This window comes from Eptatretus burgeri, chromosome 7, assembly GCF_056783735.1.
Source record: "Eptatretus burgeri isolate ZD-2024b chromosome 7, Ebu_testis_v1, whole genome shotgun sequence".
In the NCBI taxonomy this organism is placed as follows: domain Eukaryota; kingdom Metazoa; phylum Chordata; class Myxini; order Myxiniformes; family Myxinidae; genus Eptatretus; species Eptatretus burgeri.
This window is the reverse complement of record NC_140967.1, coordinates 89870287-89887268: the sequence shown is the minus strand read 5'-3', so window position 1 is coordinate 89887268 and position 16982 is coordinate 89870287. Positions and strand designations below refer to the sequence as shown.

The 16982-nt window shown below is 44.3% G+C and overlaps 1 protein-coding gene across 1 annotated transcript in view; it reads left to right on the top strand.

The window, feature by feature from the left end:
- The window catches only part of IMPA1 (inositol monophosphatase 1), a 55788-nt gene extending 48828 nt beyond the window's left edge, over window positions 1-6960 (top strand). Inside the window, exons 8-10 of the mRNA XM_085889528.1 lie at window positions 6016-6167; window positions 6280-6446; window positions 6753-6960. Of these exons, the coding sequence (XP_085745654.1) occupies window positions 6016-6167; window positions 6280-6398 (271 nt within the window). The 3' untranslated portion in view covers window positions 6399-6446; window positions 6753-6960. The remainder of the gene's footprint in view (window positions 1-6015; window positions 6168-6279; window positions 6447-6752) is intronic.
- The last annotated feature ends 10022 nt before the right edge of the window (window positions 6961-16982 follow it).

The following is a 16982-nucleotide window of genomic DNA, read 5'->3' as shown; positions in this document are numbered from 1 at the left end:
CATATAATTGTTGTTAAGGGGGACATGGAGTAAGTAATAATTCAATGGATCAGAATAATAATAGTGGGAGACAGAGGGTAAAGAAGGGACTGTGGGATTGGAAGGGAAAAGGGCAAGCTTCAGACATAGATAGCATCGCGGCTACCAGATCAAAAGTTGGGTCTATCCTATCGAGGGATGTAGTTGAGTGAGACAATGTCACAGAGACACTTAATAACCAGCAAAGGGGTTCCAAGAGCATCTGTGAACGCCTCTCGTTTAGTCAACATACTACATGTAGAGGAATCCTTAAAGTACATTTGTAAACGTCAAAAAATATAATTGTACCAAATTAGCTTCCTGGGATACAAGCTTTCAGCACCGTCATTGAGAGTAAATATTTATTTAAAAAATAAGAAGTCAGGTTGATTTAATTTTTTTCCACAACAACCGTCGACCTGCTGTACAAACTGGGACATCAATACGAGTGATGTTTTCTGGTATTTACTCCAGGCAGCATTGCAGATCACAAGTTATTTAAGGGAAATATACGAGCGTGACAATCTTTCGATGTTCTCGTCAAGTGTCCAAACAAGGATGTTTGTGACTAAGGCAGCAAAGCAAAATAATGACCGTCAAACGGTAATATGTTATGAGTGACAGTGTGATTGCTGCACAGTATTATACACACGAGCAATACTTAGGATTTAATAAAACCAAAGAATGCCATGTTATTTTAACAACACGCCCAGGAATGCGAGCCGTAGACATAAATAACATTGAGGTAACTTTGCATCAAAAATGTGAAATTGGAAAACTTGAAAGATCGTTTGGCCATCGATTTGAAGAGCCCATTTTAAAGCATGCGACAGCTGAGTCAAGATGAAAACATTCTTTCAAAGACCGTTTGTTTTGATCGATTTGAAAGGAAACGTTCTCATAATCAAAATACTGCGAGCGATGCATGTTGGTCGGACATTTCACATTAATCAACTGATCCATGGTGTGGGTAGCTTTCATTCATTTTCTATTTGCTGACAAGTGTGGCTGAAAATAAGCATTGAATTCCTTTTGCACCAAAATCTCATACGTACTCAATTAGGTTGTGAAATATGAGTATCCAAGCATGAAGTTGTATGGATTAAATTATTAAGCAGGTTCCAGCGAAAATATATTAAATAAAGCCCTCAACCTATGACATTACACACACACTCCACTGCACATCACATTCATTCAGAGTAAATATAATGAAGGAGAGAGCCTCAGGAAGAAAGATCAGGTTATTTTATACTATACTACCAGGGACCCACGGCACTTCTGCACAATTTGACTTCAAGTCCTCAACTACCGCCCACTCACCAACCCCAAATCATTAACCCCCACCCCTCCCAAATGAGTCATCGACCCCACCCCTGCCACACCCCAAATCATCAGCCCCCCCCCTCCCACACTTCAAGTCATAAGCCCCCCCCTCAAAACCCCAAGTCCTTATTTCATGATAGAAGATACATTGTTTAGTCTTCAAATGCGAAGAGACATGACAGAAGTAAATAGACACCATGATTTTGGAATAATTTATTTATTTAACATTTGAAGTACATTTGATCCATTTTAATACATACACGAGTATTTGGTAGACTTGCCATTTGCAGATTTCAATGATTTTACTCTTTCAGGCATAGAACTAACGAGTTCCGAAATTTCCTCTTGTGGGATTTCTGCCCAGGCTTCATGCAAACGGGTTAGCAATTCTGCCCGTGATGTTGGTTTCCTGGACTTTTTCCGCACAGCTCGATCCAATATGGCCCAGAAGTGTTCAATGGGATTCATGTCGGGAGACTGACTTGGCCATGGAAGTCGCTCGATCCCATTTCTGTCCTGTCATTCTTTGGTCTTTTTTGCAGTGTGGCATGGAGCTCCATCTTTCCTGAACAGAGTGTTGTTTTTGACCATCTGACCAGTTGAGAAGACAGGGAGATGTCCATCCTCATGGATAGACATGTGTGTCGTAGTGTTGACGTTGCCAACGCATTCCACAAGCTCTGACCGACCAGCACTCCAGATTGCTCCCCACACAATCACTGAAAAACCACCGTGTTTGACAGTTGACTACAATCGGTTCAAAGAGAACTCTTGACTGGGATGTCTCCAGACCATACGCGTCCATTGTCAGAAAATTGAGCAAATTGGGACTCGTCTGAAAAAAATTACAGTTTGCCAAAACTCCAAGGGTCTGTTGGCCATCTCGTCAGCCCACTTCTTTCTCCTTTGAATGTTGGCTGCTCTCCCATCGTAGGCCAGTTGATGAAGGTACTGCACGGCAGTTCTTGAGCTAACTTGGACCGCCTCTACAACATCTGCTGCCTTGCAAGGGGTAGTTTTCTTAATGGCCCGCTTGACAGCTCAAAGACACCTTTCTGAGGGCCCAGGTCAATCAGAACGGGAATCTGTGGATTCCTTGCCTTCGCTGGTGAATTGCACAATCACCCAATTGACCGTAGAAAGCGGAATGCCAAGGTTCTGAGCTATCTGACGCTGGCTGATTCCACCTTCCAAATGGCCAACAATTCGTCCTCTTTGAAAATCGCAAAAGTCGTGTGCTCCCTGGGTTCAAGGCATAGTTAATTGTCATACAAGACCCAGGAACTCGTTTCTACAAATATGTAGTCGAATATTAGTACAAATCACTGAGTAAAACTGTTATACAGATGAAATGAATAAATTTAAGGTGTCTATTTACTTCTGTCATGTCTCTGTACACCATGGGCAAGAAGCCTAAGGCCCTAGGCCCTATAAGTGGCAACCAAAATTGCATACATATGATTTGAATCTTTTTCTTTAAGGTTCATTTGTGGGTTGAGTCAGGCCAGCTGTCCAACCAATGGTTGAAAAGAGGGAAACAGACTGAGAAATCCATCAACTTTAATGTATTGATAAATCAATGAATACTTTTAATAAAAGATTCCTGTCATTCAAATAAATATCACTTTTTATTTTGAGCAAATAATGATTGTAACAGGCACAAGTGTACAGAAATGTGTCACATGCTCATGATAGGGTTTAAGGCAGGGGTCGGGAACGTGTGGCTCGCGAGCCAGGTATGGCTCTTTTGATGATTGCATCTGGCTCGCAGATAAAATTGGAGTTTGAAACTTGGAAAGCCCAATATTTCTCGCAGAAGCTTTACCTATAGTTTGAATGGTGTCGTGCTTCATTCACGTGCAGGGCTGAACTTGGCAGAAGGAGAGAAGAAAAAACACCTCCGAATTGTCTGAAGCGGTTTTTGTTTCGTCCAGTCATGCGGCCGACGCGAGTAGTGATTTCGGTTCCTCCAATGATGTACCGCCGCCGAGACGCGTCACGGAATTCATCTCGACCAATCACGCGCCACCGCTGAGGCGACTCGTGATTTCGGTTCCTCCAATGACGTGCCGCCGCCGAGACTCGTCACGGAATTCATCTCGACCAATCACGCGCCACCGCTGAGGCGACAGCATCCCAGAGTCGGCCGGCCGCGCCGCACCTCTCGAGTATGTCAGCCCGTGCGCAGGCCAGCCAGACTCACTTGGGTCAACATCTCCCTCTCTCTCATTTGCTCAAAGCTAACCCTTCGACAAAGAAGATGGCGAAAAGAAAAAAAGATGAGGAGTATCGTACATTTCAGGATGAATGGGCCGAATAATTCGCCTTTGTGGAGAGAGCAGGTTCTGTGGTGTGTCTAATTTGCAATGACAAAATTGCATCGATGAAACGGTCGAATATAAAGCGACACTTCGACATGCGCCATGCTACCTTTGCATCAAAATACCCTGTGGGAGACAGCAGAAAGAAAGCGTGCCAAGAGCTACTGAGCAGGGTGCAAGCCAGCCAGCAGCAACTCCGCGTATGGACCCGGCAAGGTGACTATAATTCCGCCAGCTTTGCTGGATCTTTAGCAGTAGTGAGGAACGGAAAACCATTCACAGATGGCGAGTATGCAAAAACGTTCATGCTGGATGTCGCCAATGATCTTTTTGATGATCTTCCGAACAAAGACAAGATAATCAAACGGATACAAGACATGCCTCTGTCGGCAAGAACTGTTCATGATCGTACCATCATGATGGCAAACCAAGTGGAGGAAACGCAAGTGAAGGACATAAATACAGCGCCGTTCTTTTCCCTGGCTTTGGATGAGTCAACAGACGTAAGCCATTTGTCGCAGTTCAGTGTGATTGCAAGATATGCTGCTGGTGATACACTGCGCGAAGAAAGTCTTGCTGTTCTGCCAATAAAAGGGTCCACAAGAGGTGAGTATTTATTCTAGTCTTTCATGGAGTTCGCTCAAGAAAAAAATCTACGAATGGATAAACTTATCTCGGTGTGTACTGATGGTGCTCCGTGTATGGTGGGGAAAAACAAAGGATTTGTGGCGCTTCTCTGTGAACATGAAAATAGACCCATCCTAAGTTTCCATTGCATTCTACACCAGGAGGCACTTTGTGCTCAGATGTGTGATGGGCAGCTTGGCGAAGTGATGTCGCTGGTCATTCGTGTGATCAACTTTATTGTTGCCCGAGCCTTAAATGCTCGCCAGTTTAAAACACTGCTGGATGAAGTTGGAAATAACTATCACGGTCTGCTTTTGCACAGCAATGTGCGTTGGTTGTCAAGAGGGAAGGTGCTTAGCCATTTTGTGGCTTGCCTGAACGAAATCCAGACTTTCCTTGAAATGAAAGGGATTGAGCATCCTGAGCTAGCCGAAACTGAGTGGCTCCTCAAGTTTTACTATCTCGTGGATATGACTGAACATCTGAACGAGCTCAACGTGAAAATGCAAGGCATTGGAAATACAGTGTTATCCCTTCAACAAGCCGTGTTTGCTTTTCAAAACAAGCTGGAGCTCTTTATCATGGATCTTGAAACAGGTCGTTTACTACATTTTGAAAAACTGAGACAATTTAAAGATGCATGCACAGCAAGTGAGCCCACTCAAAACTTTGATCTCCACCAGTTAGCTGGCTTCACATCCAGTCTCCTACAGTCATTCAAAGCACGCTTTGGAGAATTTCGTGAGCACACTCGTCTTTTTAAGTTCATCACCCATCCAAACGAGTGTTCACTGAACACAGCCGACCTGAGTTACATTCCTGGTGTCTCCGTCAGAGATTTTGAAGCAGAAGTGGCTGACCTGAAGGCCTCAAACATGTGGGTGAATAAGTTCAAGTCACTGAATGAAGATTTGGAAAGAATCGCACGACAGAAAGCAGAGTTGGCGAGCAAGCATATGTGGACAGAAATGAAAAAACTTCAACCCGAAGACGAGCTGATTATCAAAACTTGGAATGCGCTTCCTGTCACATACCTCACACTGCAGCGTGTGAGTATTGCTGTATTGACCTTGTTTCGATCTACGTATGCATGTGAGCAGTCATTCTCACATCTTAAAAACATCAAGTCCAACCTACGATCACGTCTAACGGATGAAAGCCTCAACGCTTGCATGAAGCTTAACCTCACCAAGTACCAACCAGACTACAAAGCCATCAGCAAATCCATGCAGCACCAGAAGTCCCATTAATGGTGAGTATTATAACAACATTATTTAAAAGAATAAATTCAGAGGCTTATTATACTCACATTTAGTTGAATTCAGTATTAAAATATATTATATGGCTCTCACTGAAATAGATTTCCAAATATTTTGCTTTAATGGCTCTCTGAGTCAAAAACGTTCCCGACCCCCGGTTTAAGGTATTGAGAGAAATGTGAAAAGTGATTTTTCAGAACACGCTTTTGATGGTGAAGAGGCTATTGTAAAGTTACAAAGCTTGTCCAAATCTTGTGACACTGTTTTGAACATCGATGAAGGCTCATTGTTGGTGAAGGAACTTGCCATGCTTGTGTTGCTGATGATTTTGCTTGCAGCCTGTATGAAGATTTCCACCTGTGGTGTTAAACCTCTGTTTATTGAAGGATGATGCCCAATAAGTTTATCATTGTGTGGCAGAACGGTGGTATGCATGCCAGCGGTCTTTTTACTCTTATATGTCTTAGTATTCGCCAGCTCGGCTCAGCTGCATTGAACCTCTGCTCCGTGGCGGCTGGGGAGGCTGACGCCTATTTTGAGTTTGGAATCCACTGCTGGGACATGGCTGCCGGTGCCCTGCTTATCGAGGAGGCTGGTGGGGTCATTGTGGATACAACAGGTAAGTCCCTTGCTGTTTGAGGATCATTATAGTAGCCCTCTTCATCTTATTTACTCTTTCATTCATTCCATTGTCTCTTCCCACCCCTTATTATGTGTTGACTGTCTGGCAGGTGGCCCTTTTGACCTGATGTCCCAGAAGATTATCGCAGCCAACTGTCCTGCCATGGCAACTAGCATTGCGGATACACTTAAGGAGGTGCCCGTAGGCCGTGATGGAATCCAGACTTAGAGCTGAGCATTGTCATGGACTGAGATGATGGCCAGATCTCCATTAATTGTAAACCATATTCTGATCCCTTTATGGGTACTTTTGTGCTGTTACCTAACTCTTTCTAGAGGTGTTTGCTAAAAATGTTTTTTTATATAGATCTATTAATTTCAAATTTCATCAAATGAGCTGCTTGTAAGGAGTGGATTTGGGGACACAATGGTGCAAGAAAGCAAAAAGATTTGAAAGCATGAAAAAGGAAAAATCTTGCATTCACCTGTGACCTAATATTTCGAGCATTTCATTGCGAGTACAAGTGTAATTGTTATCATGGTCCTGTTCCTCCCACTGTTCTACCTGTACTATCATCTGCAGATCCCAGGTCGACCTCTACAGCCTCCTGTGGACCCACCTCTGATGAGTTTTATTCCACGAAAGGCTATCATACGTGGAAACGACAGATCTCCAAGAACAAGAACTTAAACAAAAATAGGAAATGCCCTCTGGAAAGTGCATTTGTTTGCAATAACATTACATTAAAGACTCATGTAACAAGCTTCTAAGAATAAACCTAATTTTCTAATTTTGATTCATCCCATCTTGTTTTTAGTTATCCTACCTTTCTTCCCACCTATGGTACACTGAATCTTGTGGTAAGGCAGTTGCTCTGACACAACTTGCCTTATCTTCCTGTAAGGCAAATCCAACTGAAGGCAATCTTAATGCATTCCAAAAAGCCCGCAACAAGTGTGTATCCATTTCAGTACAGCCATAAAACAATTTCTGTCCAACCTTGAGGATGAACTTTCAAACTTGTCTCCCTCCTCTAAATCCTGGTGGTGTATTGTTAAGTCTGTCTCTGGGGTATGCTCCACTTCCATCCCTTCCCTCTCTTCAAATGACACCGCAGCTGATTCTGTCCATGAGAAGGCTGAATGCCTCAATTCTGTGTTTGAGGGGTTGGGGACACAAGACACAGAAGCACTCTCTGTATCCACCCTTCCCAGTCATACCCAACTGCTCCTGGACTCATCTTTTGCACTTGAGAAGGTAGAGAAGTTTCTGTCAACCCTTGACTCTGACTCTGCTGATAGACCGGACGGCATCAGTTCATGTTTCCAAAAAACCTGCTCTGCTGCTCTTGCACATCCTGTCTCTGCCCTTTTCACCCTGTCATTTGTGCTTGGTCATCCTCCATTACCTTGGAAATCCACCAACATCACTGCATTGCATTAAAAAAAATAAAAGATGCAAAAACTGATCCTCTTAACTACAGACCTATCAGCTTGCTTCCAATCATCAGCAAAGTCATATAATCCATCATCACAGTTGATATGAAATCCTTCCTTTTCCCCCAACAGCCTCATCTCAAATCACCAGTTTGGATTCAGACCAGGTCACTCCACCTTGGACCTCAATGCCAGACCTGATATCAGGGCAGTCTCGCTGGACACATCTTGTGCTTTTGATACAGTCTGGCATCCCACCTTACTCTCCAAAACCTCTGCCAATGGCATCCAACGCCAACTCCACCACACATGGCTGACTGGCTTCCTCTACTCTCATAGCCAACATGTGGCTCTTAACGGAGTCCTTTCATATCCTCACCGTGTCAAGGCTGGAGTCTCAAGGCAGTGTTCTGGGCCCATTCCTATTCCTGATCTTCATAAATGAGCTGACTCGGACTCTGGAAAACCCCCTTTTAACTCTTTGCTGATGACCACCTCTGCTGTGACATCCCTCATCCTTCAGACAGACAGGCTACAGCCTCTTTCCTCTTTTCAGACCTTGACTAAATCACAAGGTTGCCAGACATTTAGAATATGTCTTTCAATCCTGACAAATCTCACTCATTTACAGTGGCCTGCAAAAGCATTCCATCCATCCATTGGGATCATACTCTGTGCAGAGCATTGGTGCTACCTAAGCAGTCTCCTGGGATATTGGGCACAATCCTGGACAGATCACCACTCTGATGCAGGATACTGAAAAAGCTCAATCATCCCAGGAAGCTGGTACTCATTTTGCCAAACTCGGAAGGATGACAGACTGAGTCAACCCCACATGGTAATATTTCAACAGCCGAGCAGGATTTGAACTCAGGACCCTTGGATCCCAAGCCCACCACCCTAACCATCAAGCCAACACCAGGCATACATCACTATTTACCCTACCAATAATGCCACATTTAAATGAATTATGAACAATTTTTCCAAATGAACTTTTTTATTTACAATTGAAGAGATCAAACTAAATACTGTTATACGAGGTCCATCTAAAAAGTAACGGGACTGAGCTTGCTGTGTGCTCCACTTACACAACTTGAATGAATAGGTTGTGTCACAGTCTTTCGCAACATTCCAGCAATATATATGATTGGTGATGGTTGACTGCGCTCATTGTGTGATTTTTTTTTTACAGGTCATACTTTGCACGTTGTCTAACCTGAGTCGCGCTATGAGTCGTGAGCAGAGAGCCAATCTGAAGTTTCTTGACAAGCTTGGCAAAACACCTTCCGAATCCTTCGCAATGCTGCAGCAAGTCTACGGGGAAGAAACGATGTCACATACACGTGTATTTGAATGACACAAGAGGTTCAAAGAGGGACGGGATGAGGTTGAAGATGATCCACAGTCTGGAAGACCTTCAACGAGCAGAACGGCAGACAGCATCGAGCGTGTGAAGCAGATTGTGCGTGCAGATTGTCGACTTAGAGTGGATGATTGCTGAGGAACTTTCCATCAACAAGGACACTGTCTGGTACATCACTGAAAATCTCTAAATGGGCAAGGTATGCGCAAAGATGGTCCCCAAGCTGTTGTCCGAGGACCAGAAACAGCAAAGAGTTAGTCTGTCAAGACATTATCGAGTGCCTCGAGGACGATCCAGACCTGCTCGGGAGAGTCATTACTGGCGATGAATTGTGGATGTTCGAATACGTCCTGAGACCAAACGGCAGAGTCGTTAGTGGAAAAGTCCGGCATCACCAAGACCAAAGAAAGCAAGGATGTCAAAGGTCAAGGTGATGCTCATTGCATTTTTTTACATCGAGGGCATCGTCCACTTCGGGTTTATACCACAGGGTCAAACAGTGAATCAATACGTGTACAAGGAGATCCCCCGGCGCCCCCTGAGATCATTCCAGGACAAGAGGAGGGATCTGTGGGAGAACAACACCTGGGTGCTCCACTGTGACAATGCCCTGCTCACAGTGCCCTGAGCATCTGATAGTTTCTGGCAGAGAGGAACGTGACAACTCTAGAGCAACCCCCGTATTCGCCAGACTTGGCCAATTGTGATTTTTTTCCTATTCCCCAAGCTCAAGAGGGTGATCAAGGGGACCCGATTTCCTGATGTGGAGGCCATCAAAAAGGCCGTGATGACGGAGCTCCAGAGGATTCCAGAAGAATCCTTCCAGGGGTGCATTGAAGCGTGGAAGAAGAGGATGGACAAGTGTTTGAGAGTGGAGGGAAACTATTTTGAACGGGACAAGCTGTGATTTCAATCTATTTTTTGGAATAAAATTGCTGTGAAGTCAGTCCCGTTAATTTTAAGACGGACCTCGTAGTTGAAGGAGGTTACATGTCAGCATTATCTGCATAAACACGTACAAATCAAAATTCATGGTTGTAAAGGTAGTTAGACCCTTGGGTCAGGACTCGGTGAAAACACCTTTTGCAGCAATGACTGTAACGAGTCTTTTTGGGAAGGTCTCTACCAGCTTTGCACAGTGAGATGGTGAAGTCTTTGCCCATTCTTCAAGTGAAAATTGCTCTCGTTCTGCCAAGTTTGATGGTGATCGTCGATGGACTGCAATCCTCAATTCTTGCCATAAATGTTCAATTGGGTTCCATTCAGGACTTTGACTGGGCCACTCAAGATTATTTTTTTTTCTCTTCTAATTCAGCCACTCCAGTGTGGCTTTAGCTTTGTGCTTCGGATCATTGTCCTGCTGAAATGTGAATCTCCAACCCAGTTTCAGATTCATGGCTGACTCAAGCAGATTTCCATCAAGAATTCTCCTGTACTTTGCACCGTCCATTATCCCTTCTGTCCTGACAAGCTTGTCAGTCTTTGCTGATGAAAATAAGCCCCATAACATGATGCTGCCACCACCGTACTTGACAGTAGGGTTGGTGTTGTCTGGGTGATGTGCAGCGTTAGGGTTGTGCCATAAAGATGCTTTTTCGCAAACTCCATACAGACTTTTAGATGGATCATTTTTAGTAATGGTTTCTTTATTCCCATCTGTCCATAGAGACCAGGTCGAGCCTTGCAGATCATTCAAAGTCATTGTTGGATTTACAGTGACATCCCGAACCAGTTTCCTACTTGCCCGGCTGCTGAGTTTGGACGGGCGACCTGATCTGGGTCGAGTCTGAGTGGTATGATACGTCCTCCATTTCTTCATGATGGATTTCACCGTAATCAAAGGGGTAATGAGTGACTTTGAAATCTTCTGATAACCCTCTCATGAACGGTGTTTCTCCACCACTTTACACTGTGTGTAAAAAAGCCATTAGGAACACCTTCCTAATATTGAGCTGCACCCCCTTTTGCCCTCAGAACAGCCTCAATTTGTCGGGACATGGACTCGACAAGTTGTCGAAGCATTCCATAGGGATGTTGGCCCATTTTGACTCCAATGCTTCTGATAGTTTTGTTTAGTTGGCTGGTCGTGGATCTCTACTCCGAATAGCTCATTCCATATCATCTCACAGATGCTCAATTGGATTGAGATCTGGTGACTCTACCTCTATCTCTGTCAGACGAATGCGGTCCATAATTAGATTGTTACATTGACTGTACCTACCAGAATATCACGAGGGTCATGTAGTTGATAATGGGAAATTGTGTTGATGCTTGTTTGTGCATATCCGTTTTTTTAATGCACTTGTTAAATCGATTTGGGCTCCCGACTCATCCTGCTTACATCATGACGTTGACATATGGCAGCTAAGGGGGAATCTGTTTGATGTAGTGATTAGTGCATAGATAAGACCACGGTCACGGGACTTGGTGAGCTCAGCCAATGATAAGATCAGTCACTCGGTTGCCTATCGGCATGATACTCGTGATGTGGATTTCTACCCTCGAACCGCGTCGTGATCGAAAGGATTCTTGATTGTTGAGGGATCTTGACCTCCTCGAGGATTCAACGTCTAGCCGACTCAGTGTTGCATGTATCGGGATAAAATAAACCACAGAAGTCCAGTAATAATCAATGTCCACAAGGAGTTCTTTCTTCTGTACCATTTATTTGCTCTCTCCCAGATCATTCTCCCCCTCCCCATATATACATTCCATTTTATAAGCAGAGAGGCCTTTGATCGCAAAAACAGAATGCACAGCTTATCAGCCCGGTCACCTTGTACTTTCAGAAACCCAAGCAATGTCCAAAGTGTCAAAGAAAGACAAGATTATAAGTAGGTGGTAGGCCTTAACAACTAAATAGTAGAACAGTAGAGGAAAAACACAAACACTTTGACCTACTCAGACTGAGGCAAAGGTTTCTTGTCTGGAGAGTAATAATTTCCCCAACACTCCCCCCTTGTTGCCTAAAAAGGCAACACTAGTTAAGTTTAACGATATATATTTTCTCTTCACTTGTAAATGCATTCTCTCTTGCGTTTGAGTGTGCCCATTTTCTTGGGTAGTCACATCCCCTCTTTTCCCCATCGTAGAGCTCAGTCCCTTAGCCTTTCCTGTCCCGCAAGCCAGGTGGCTTCATGTGGTTGTACAGCTTCGGACCTGGTTGAGGTTCCGGTAGGCCCCTAGGCCGATAGAAGATAAGGCTACCCGTTGGGCTGCACAGCTGATTTTCGACAACCTATTTCGGGAACAAAGCAGATGAGCAAGAGTGGATTGACAATTCCCGTGAATATTGAACACATTCATTTGCGCTACTTATGGATTTCCAAGTTCAGGTTCTATCTCAAAAGAGTCGTAGGACTCAGTCTCAAAACCAGGGTATGAGGGTGGTGCTTGGGCCACCATCACCTTTTTAGCAGTATTCCTCTTTAGACAAGAAACAATCAATGCCGGCATTGTAATTGTTGCACATCTAACAAGCACCACTACAATGATGATCCACAATAACCCAACGGAAATCCAATGCAATAGGGTAGTTCCCCAGCCTCCAAAAATCCCTTCAAACCAGGAATAAAGCCCATCTTTCATAAAATAATTGTGATACTTGGCTCCTTCTTGTTTAATCTTGTCAGCTATGTTCGTGATTTTCTCCGAGTTATCAGGGATATAAGTACAACACTCAGAGTTAATTACAGCACACGTTCCTCCTTGAGCCGCGAGAATGAGGTCGAGCGCAACTCGGTTTTGCATTGAAACTGCACGTAGGGCGACGACCTCCGAGTTGATATCAACCATGCCTAGAGCAGTTTTATTTGCCAATAATTCAAGCGAAGCAGCTAACTCTGCCAATCCCACAGATGTTTGTCCAACACCGTAGTGAGGGATTAAAATCATGAAGAATAGTTCAGTTGACGTGAAACCCCGTTTACCCCGTTTCAAATGCTCAAAAGGTGACTTAGATAACAGGCGCATATGTGGCAAAATGAATGACAAGAAACAAGATCCACTCCAATTAACTGGAAGCCATGGGTATGCTCGATTTCCACTCACGAAATAGGTATTATTTAAAGCGACTTGTGGTCCCATCGTGTGATTTTCATAAACATAATGACTGCATTCAGAATTCCCTAATCTTCTTTCTCCCCATGCCTCTTGTACCAAGCATAGTTCGGGTTTTTCTGTTGCCCGTTCAACCATAAAATGTGGAGGCATCTTACTTAAATTAAAATTTGGCCAAAACCAGTTACTGAAATTTCGTTGTCGGAGGCAATTTCCATTTCCATTGGTAACGATGTGGTCGTCAAGGTTATTATCTTGTTTATCCCAGTTTCTTTCCTTTGCCCAGTACCCACACCATTCACTCAGATTAAATGGTATAGCCAGAAGCGGTATCCCAGTAACTGCTGAATGAGGTATCTTAGTACAAACCCAGCAATTGGTTTTATTAAAAGCTTTCGCGTGTTTACGAGAAAGAGCCAGATAAGTGTTTATTCCATGTGGTGAACCCACTTTGCTCGTTAAGATTCTTCGGTCTCTGAATGCCCTAGGCTTAGTTTGGTGGGTAGTCTGATAGGCCCATCTCCAAAGAACATGCAAATAACGTTGATCACAGACAGTACTTATCGGTTTAACAGACCAAGTACACATTGCACCACCTGCATTTAGTAGTACAAATAATCCTGCAATGGAAAGAATCATTAAAGCTATCAGGAAGCAATGTTCTCTTCGGGTTCTTTTTTGCCGTGTGCCAGTTTGCAGTGTGTGGCATGGATCCATGTTGCTCTTCCTTTACACTTCACAGCTGTATGGGTAGTTAGCAGTATTTGAAATGGCCCACACCAACGTGCCTGAAGAGAGTTCTTCCGTTTGTAAATTTTCACATAAACAAAGTCTCCGGGTTTGAAGTTGTGATGATCAGATGTGGCTGGTTCTGGCAGAGCTTGTTTCACCTGTGCATAAAAAGTTCTTACAGCATGATTCAGAGAGACACAGAACGTAAGCAATGTGTCGTCCATTTGCTGCACGTTCATGTCTTTTATAGTCAAAGGAGGTGAGTTCGGTAATCTCATTGGTCTTCCCATCAGAATCTCATGCGGAGATAAGCCAGTGTTTCGATTTGCGGTAGATCTCATAGTCATGAGAGCAATTGGCAGAGCATCTGGCCATTTTAATCCAGTTTGTTCACAAATCTTGGCCAGTTTATTCTTCAGGAATCCATTTTGCCTCTCTACTGCCCCCGATGCGGGCAGTCGAAATGTTGCTTGATTTGCAATACGCGACATAATTCTTTCACCACTTCGGCTGTGAAGTGAGTACCTTGGTCACTGGAGATCCTACAAGGTATTCCAAACCTACAGATGAAATCCTTCATCAACAGTTTAACCACAGTAATGGCATCTGCTTTCCGACAAGGGTAAGCCTCAACCCATTTGGTGAACAAATCGACGATGACTAACGCAAATTCAAAACCGCAGCATTTTGGTAACTGGACAAAATCCATCTGGATATGAACAAAAGGTCCGAATGGAATTGGATGACCCCCTGGGGCCATCTCCACCCCCCTTGCTGGGTTATGTTTTTGGCAAATATGACATGTCTTACAATACTGTTCTGCAATTGGACTAAACCCCGGGGCAAACCACTGTCTCCCAATTGAAGCACTCATGCCGCCTTTGCTAGTATGCCCGGCCCCATGTGCCAATCGGGCGAGCCAAGGTAATAGAGCTCTTGGTGCCACCACACGACCATCAGATGATCTCCATAATTTGGATTCATTTTCGAATTCACATCCAGCCAGTATCCACAAATCTCGTTCTTTAGCACTGACAGCTGTCTGCAAAGTGTTTATATCGTCAATGGTCGGTGTTGCCTCTTGTCTCAATACACATTGTGATATTAAAAGAGCTCTGGTGTGGGCAGCAGATTTTGCAGCTGCATCTGCCCTGGCATTTCCCCGTGAGACGTCATCAGATCTCCCAGTGTGGGCGTCACATTTTACCACTGCAATTTGGTGAGGCAGAAGTATTGCTTCCAGTAGATTCGCAATCCATGTTCCATTCCTTACTTGTGTACCTGATGATGTTATAAAACCCCTTTCGCGCCAGAGTGCTCCGAATTCGTGTACAGCACCAAAGGCATAGCCGGAGTCAGTGTAGATTGTCACTATTTGGCCTTTGGCTAAATGGCATGCACGAGTGAGGGCGAACAGTTCTGCCTGCTGCGCGGAACAGCTCTCAGCCAATCTCCCGCTTTCGATTACTTCGTGATCAGAGCAAACGGCGTAGCCTGTTAATAAACATCCATCAGGTGCACGCGATGATGAGCCGTCGACATATAGAACCAATTCAGAATTTTGGATTGGTGTGTCTCTCAAGTCAGGACGGGGTTGACACGTGTGGGCGATTATCTCTTCACAATTGTGAGGATCACCATCTTGTACTCCTGGCAACAAACTAGCAGGATTCAGCGGTGCGCATCTCCTAATCGTAATGTTCGTGGGTGCTGTGAGTGAGAGTTCGTATGTTGTTGCTCTTGAAGCCGACAAATGTTGTGTTTTCGTTTTTAACAATACAGCTGTCACTGCATGCGGTACCAGGAGAATCAAAGTGTTTCCCGCGACGAGCGCTTCGGTCGCCTGCACCGCGAGCGAAGCGGCTGCTACTGCCTTGAGACAAGGGGGGAATCCTTGCGCTACCGGATCCAATTTAGTACTATAATATGCAACAGGCCGTAATTTATTCCCGTGCTTCTGTGTCAGCACAGATTGTGCGAATCCCTGTCTCTCACATGCATACAAATGGAAAGGTTTTTCATAGTTTGGTAAACCCAGAGCGGGAGCCGAAGAAAGAGTCTGTTTTAACGTTACAAAAGCCTTGTCTGCATTTTGTGTCCATGCAAGTGGGCTGGGTGCGTTTGCCGAACCAATGTCCACCAGGGGGCGCACTAAGGCCGCATAATCTGGTATCCACTGTCTGCAATAGCCGGTCATTCCGAGGAAAGACCTCATCTGTTTAGCAGTAGTTGGCTTGGGCAGGTTTAATATTGCCGCTATACGCTCAGGGGAGATGCGTCTTGTGTCTCCCTTCAGAATATGCCCCAAATATTTCACTTCTTCTTGGCAAAATTGCAATTTAGCTCTCGATGCTTTGTGTCCTTTCCTGGCTAAGGCCCTCAACAATGTCAATGTATCTCGTTCGCATGCGTCTTTTGACGCTGAACAGAGCAGCAGGTCGTCAACATATTGAATCAGTGTGGATCCACAAGGGAAAACTACATCATCCAAGTCGTCTTTGAGGGCCCTCGAGAATAATGTTGGACTTTCACAATAACCCTGGGGCAATACAGTCCAAGTGTATTGCTTTCCCTGGTAGGTGAATGCAAACAGAAACTGTACTTCTTGGGCTATTGGTATACTAAAAAAAGCTGAACAAAGATCCACAACACTAAAATAGGTAGTGTTACATGGGATGCTTGATAGAATGGTAGTTGGATTTGCAATTACAGGAAAAGCTGGAATTACCGCATCATTCACTGCCCTCAAATCCTGTACGAATCTCCACGTTGGCTTTCCAGGTTTTCTCACAGGTAGGATCGGTGTATTACATTGACTAACAGTGGGAATAATTATCCCTTGTTTCAATAGCGCTTCCACGACAGGAGCAATTCCTACCTCTGCTTCTGGAGACAAAGGGTATTGCGGTTTTCGAGGCAGTTTCTTTTTTGGATCTATAGTGATCTTGATTGGATTCATACTTTTAATTTGGCCGACATCGTTGGCATGTGTTGCCCACAGACAAGTCGGGACTTGTTCGAGTATTTCAGGTAATTTTCCTGACCCATTTAATTCTGAGAGATCGACCACCTCGAACACAGCTTTTGCTGATCCTTGACATTCTGTCCAACAGAATCCCTGTTCCCCGATCTTCCAAAGTCCGTTTACTTGGCTCGATTCCATCAAAGTCGCTTGTGATGCTTTCTTCAAAGAGGTTACCATGTGACCAATGTCCGTTTCTT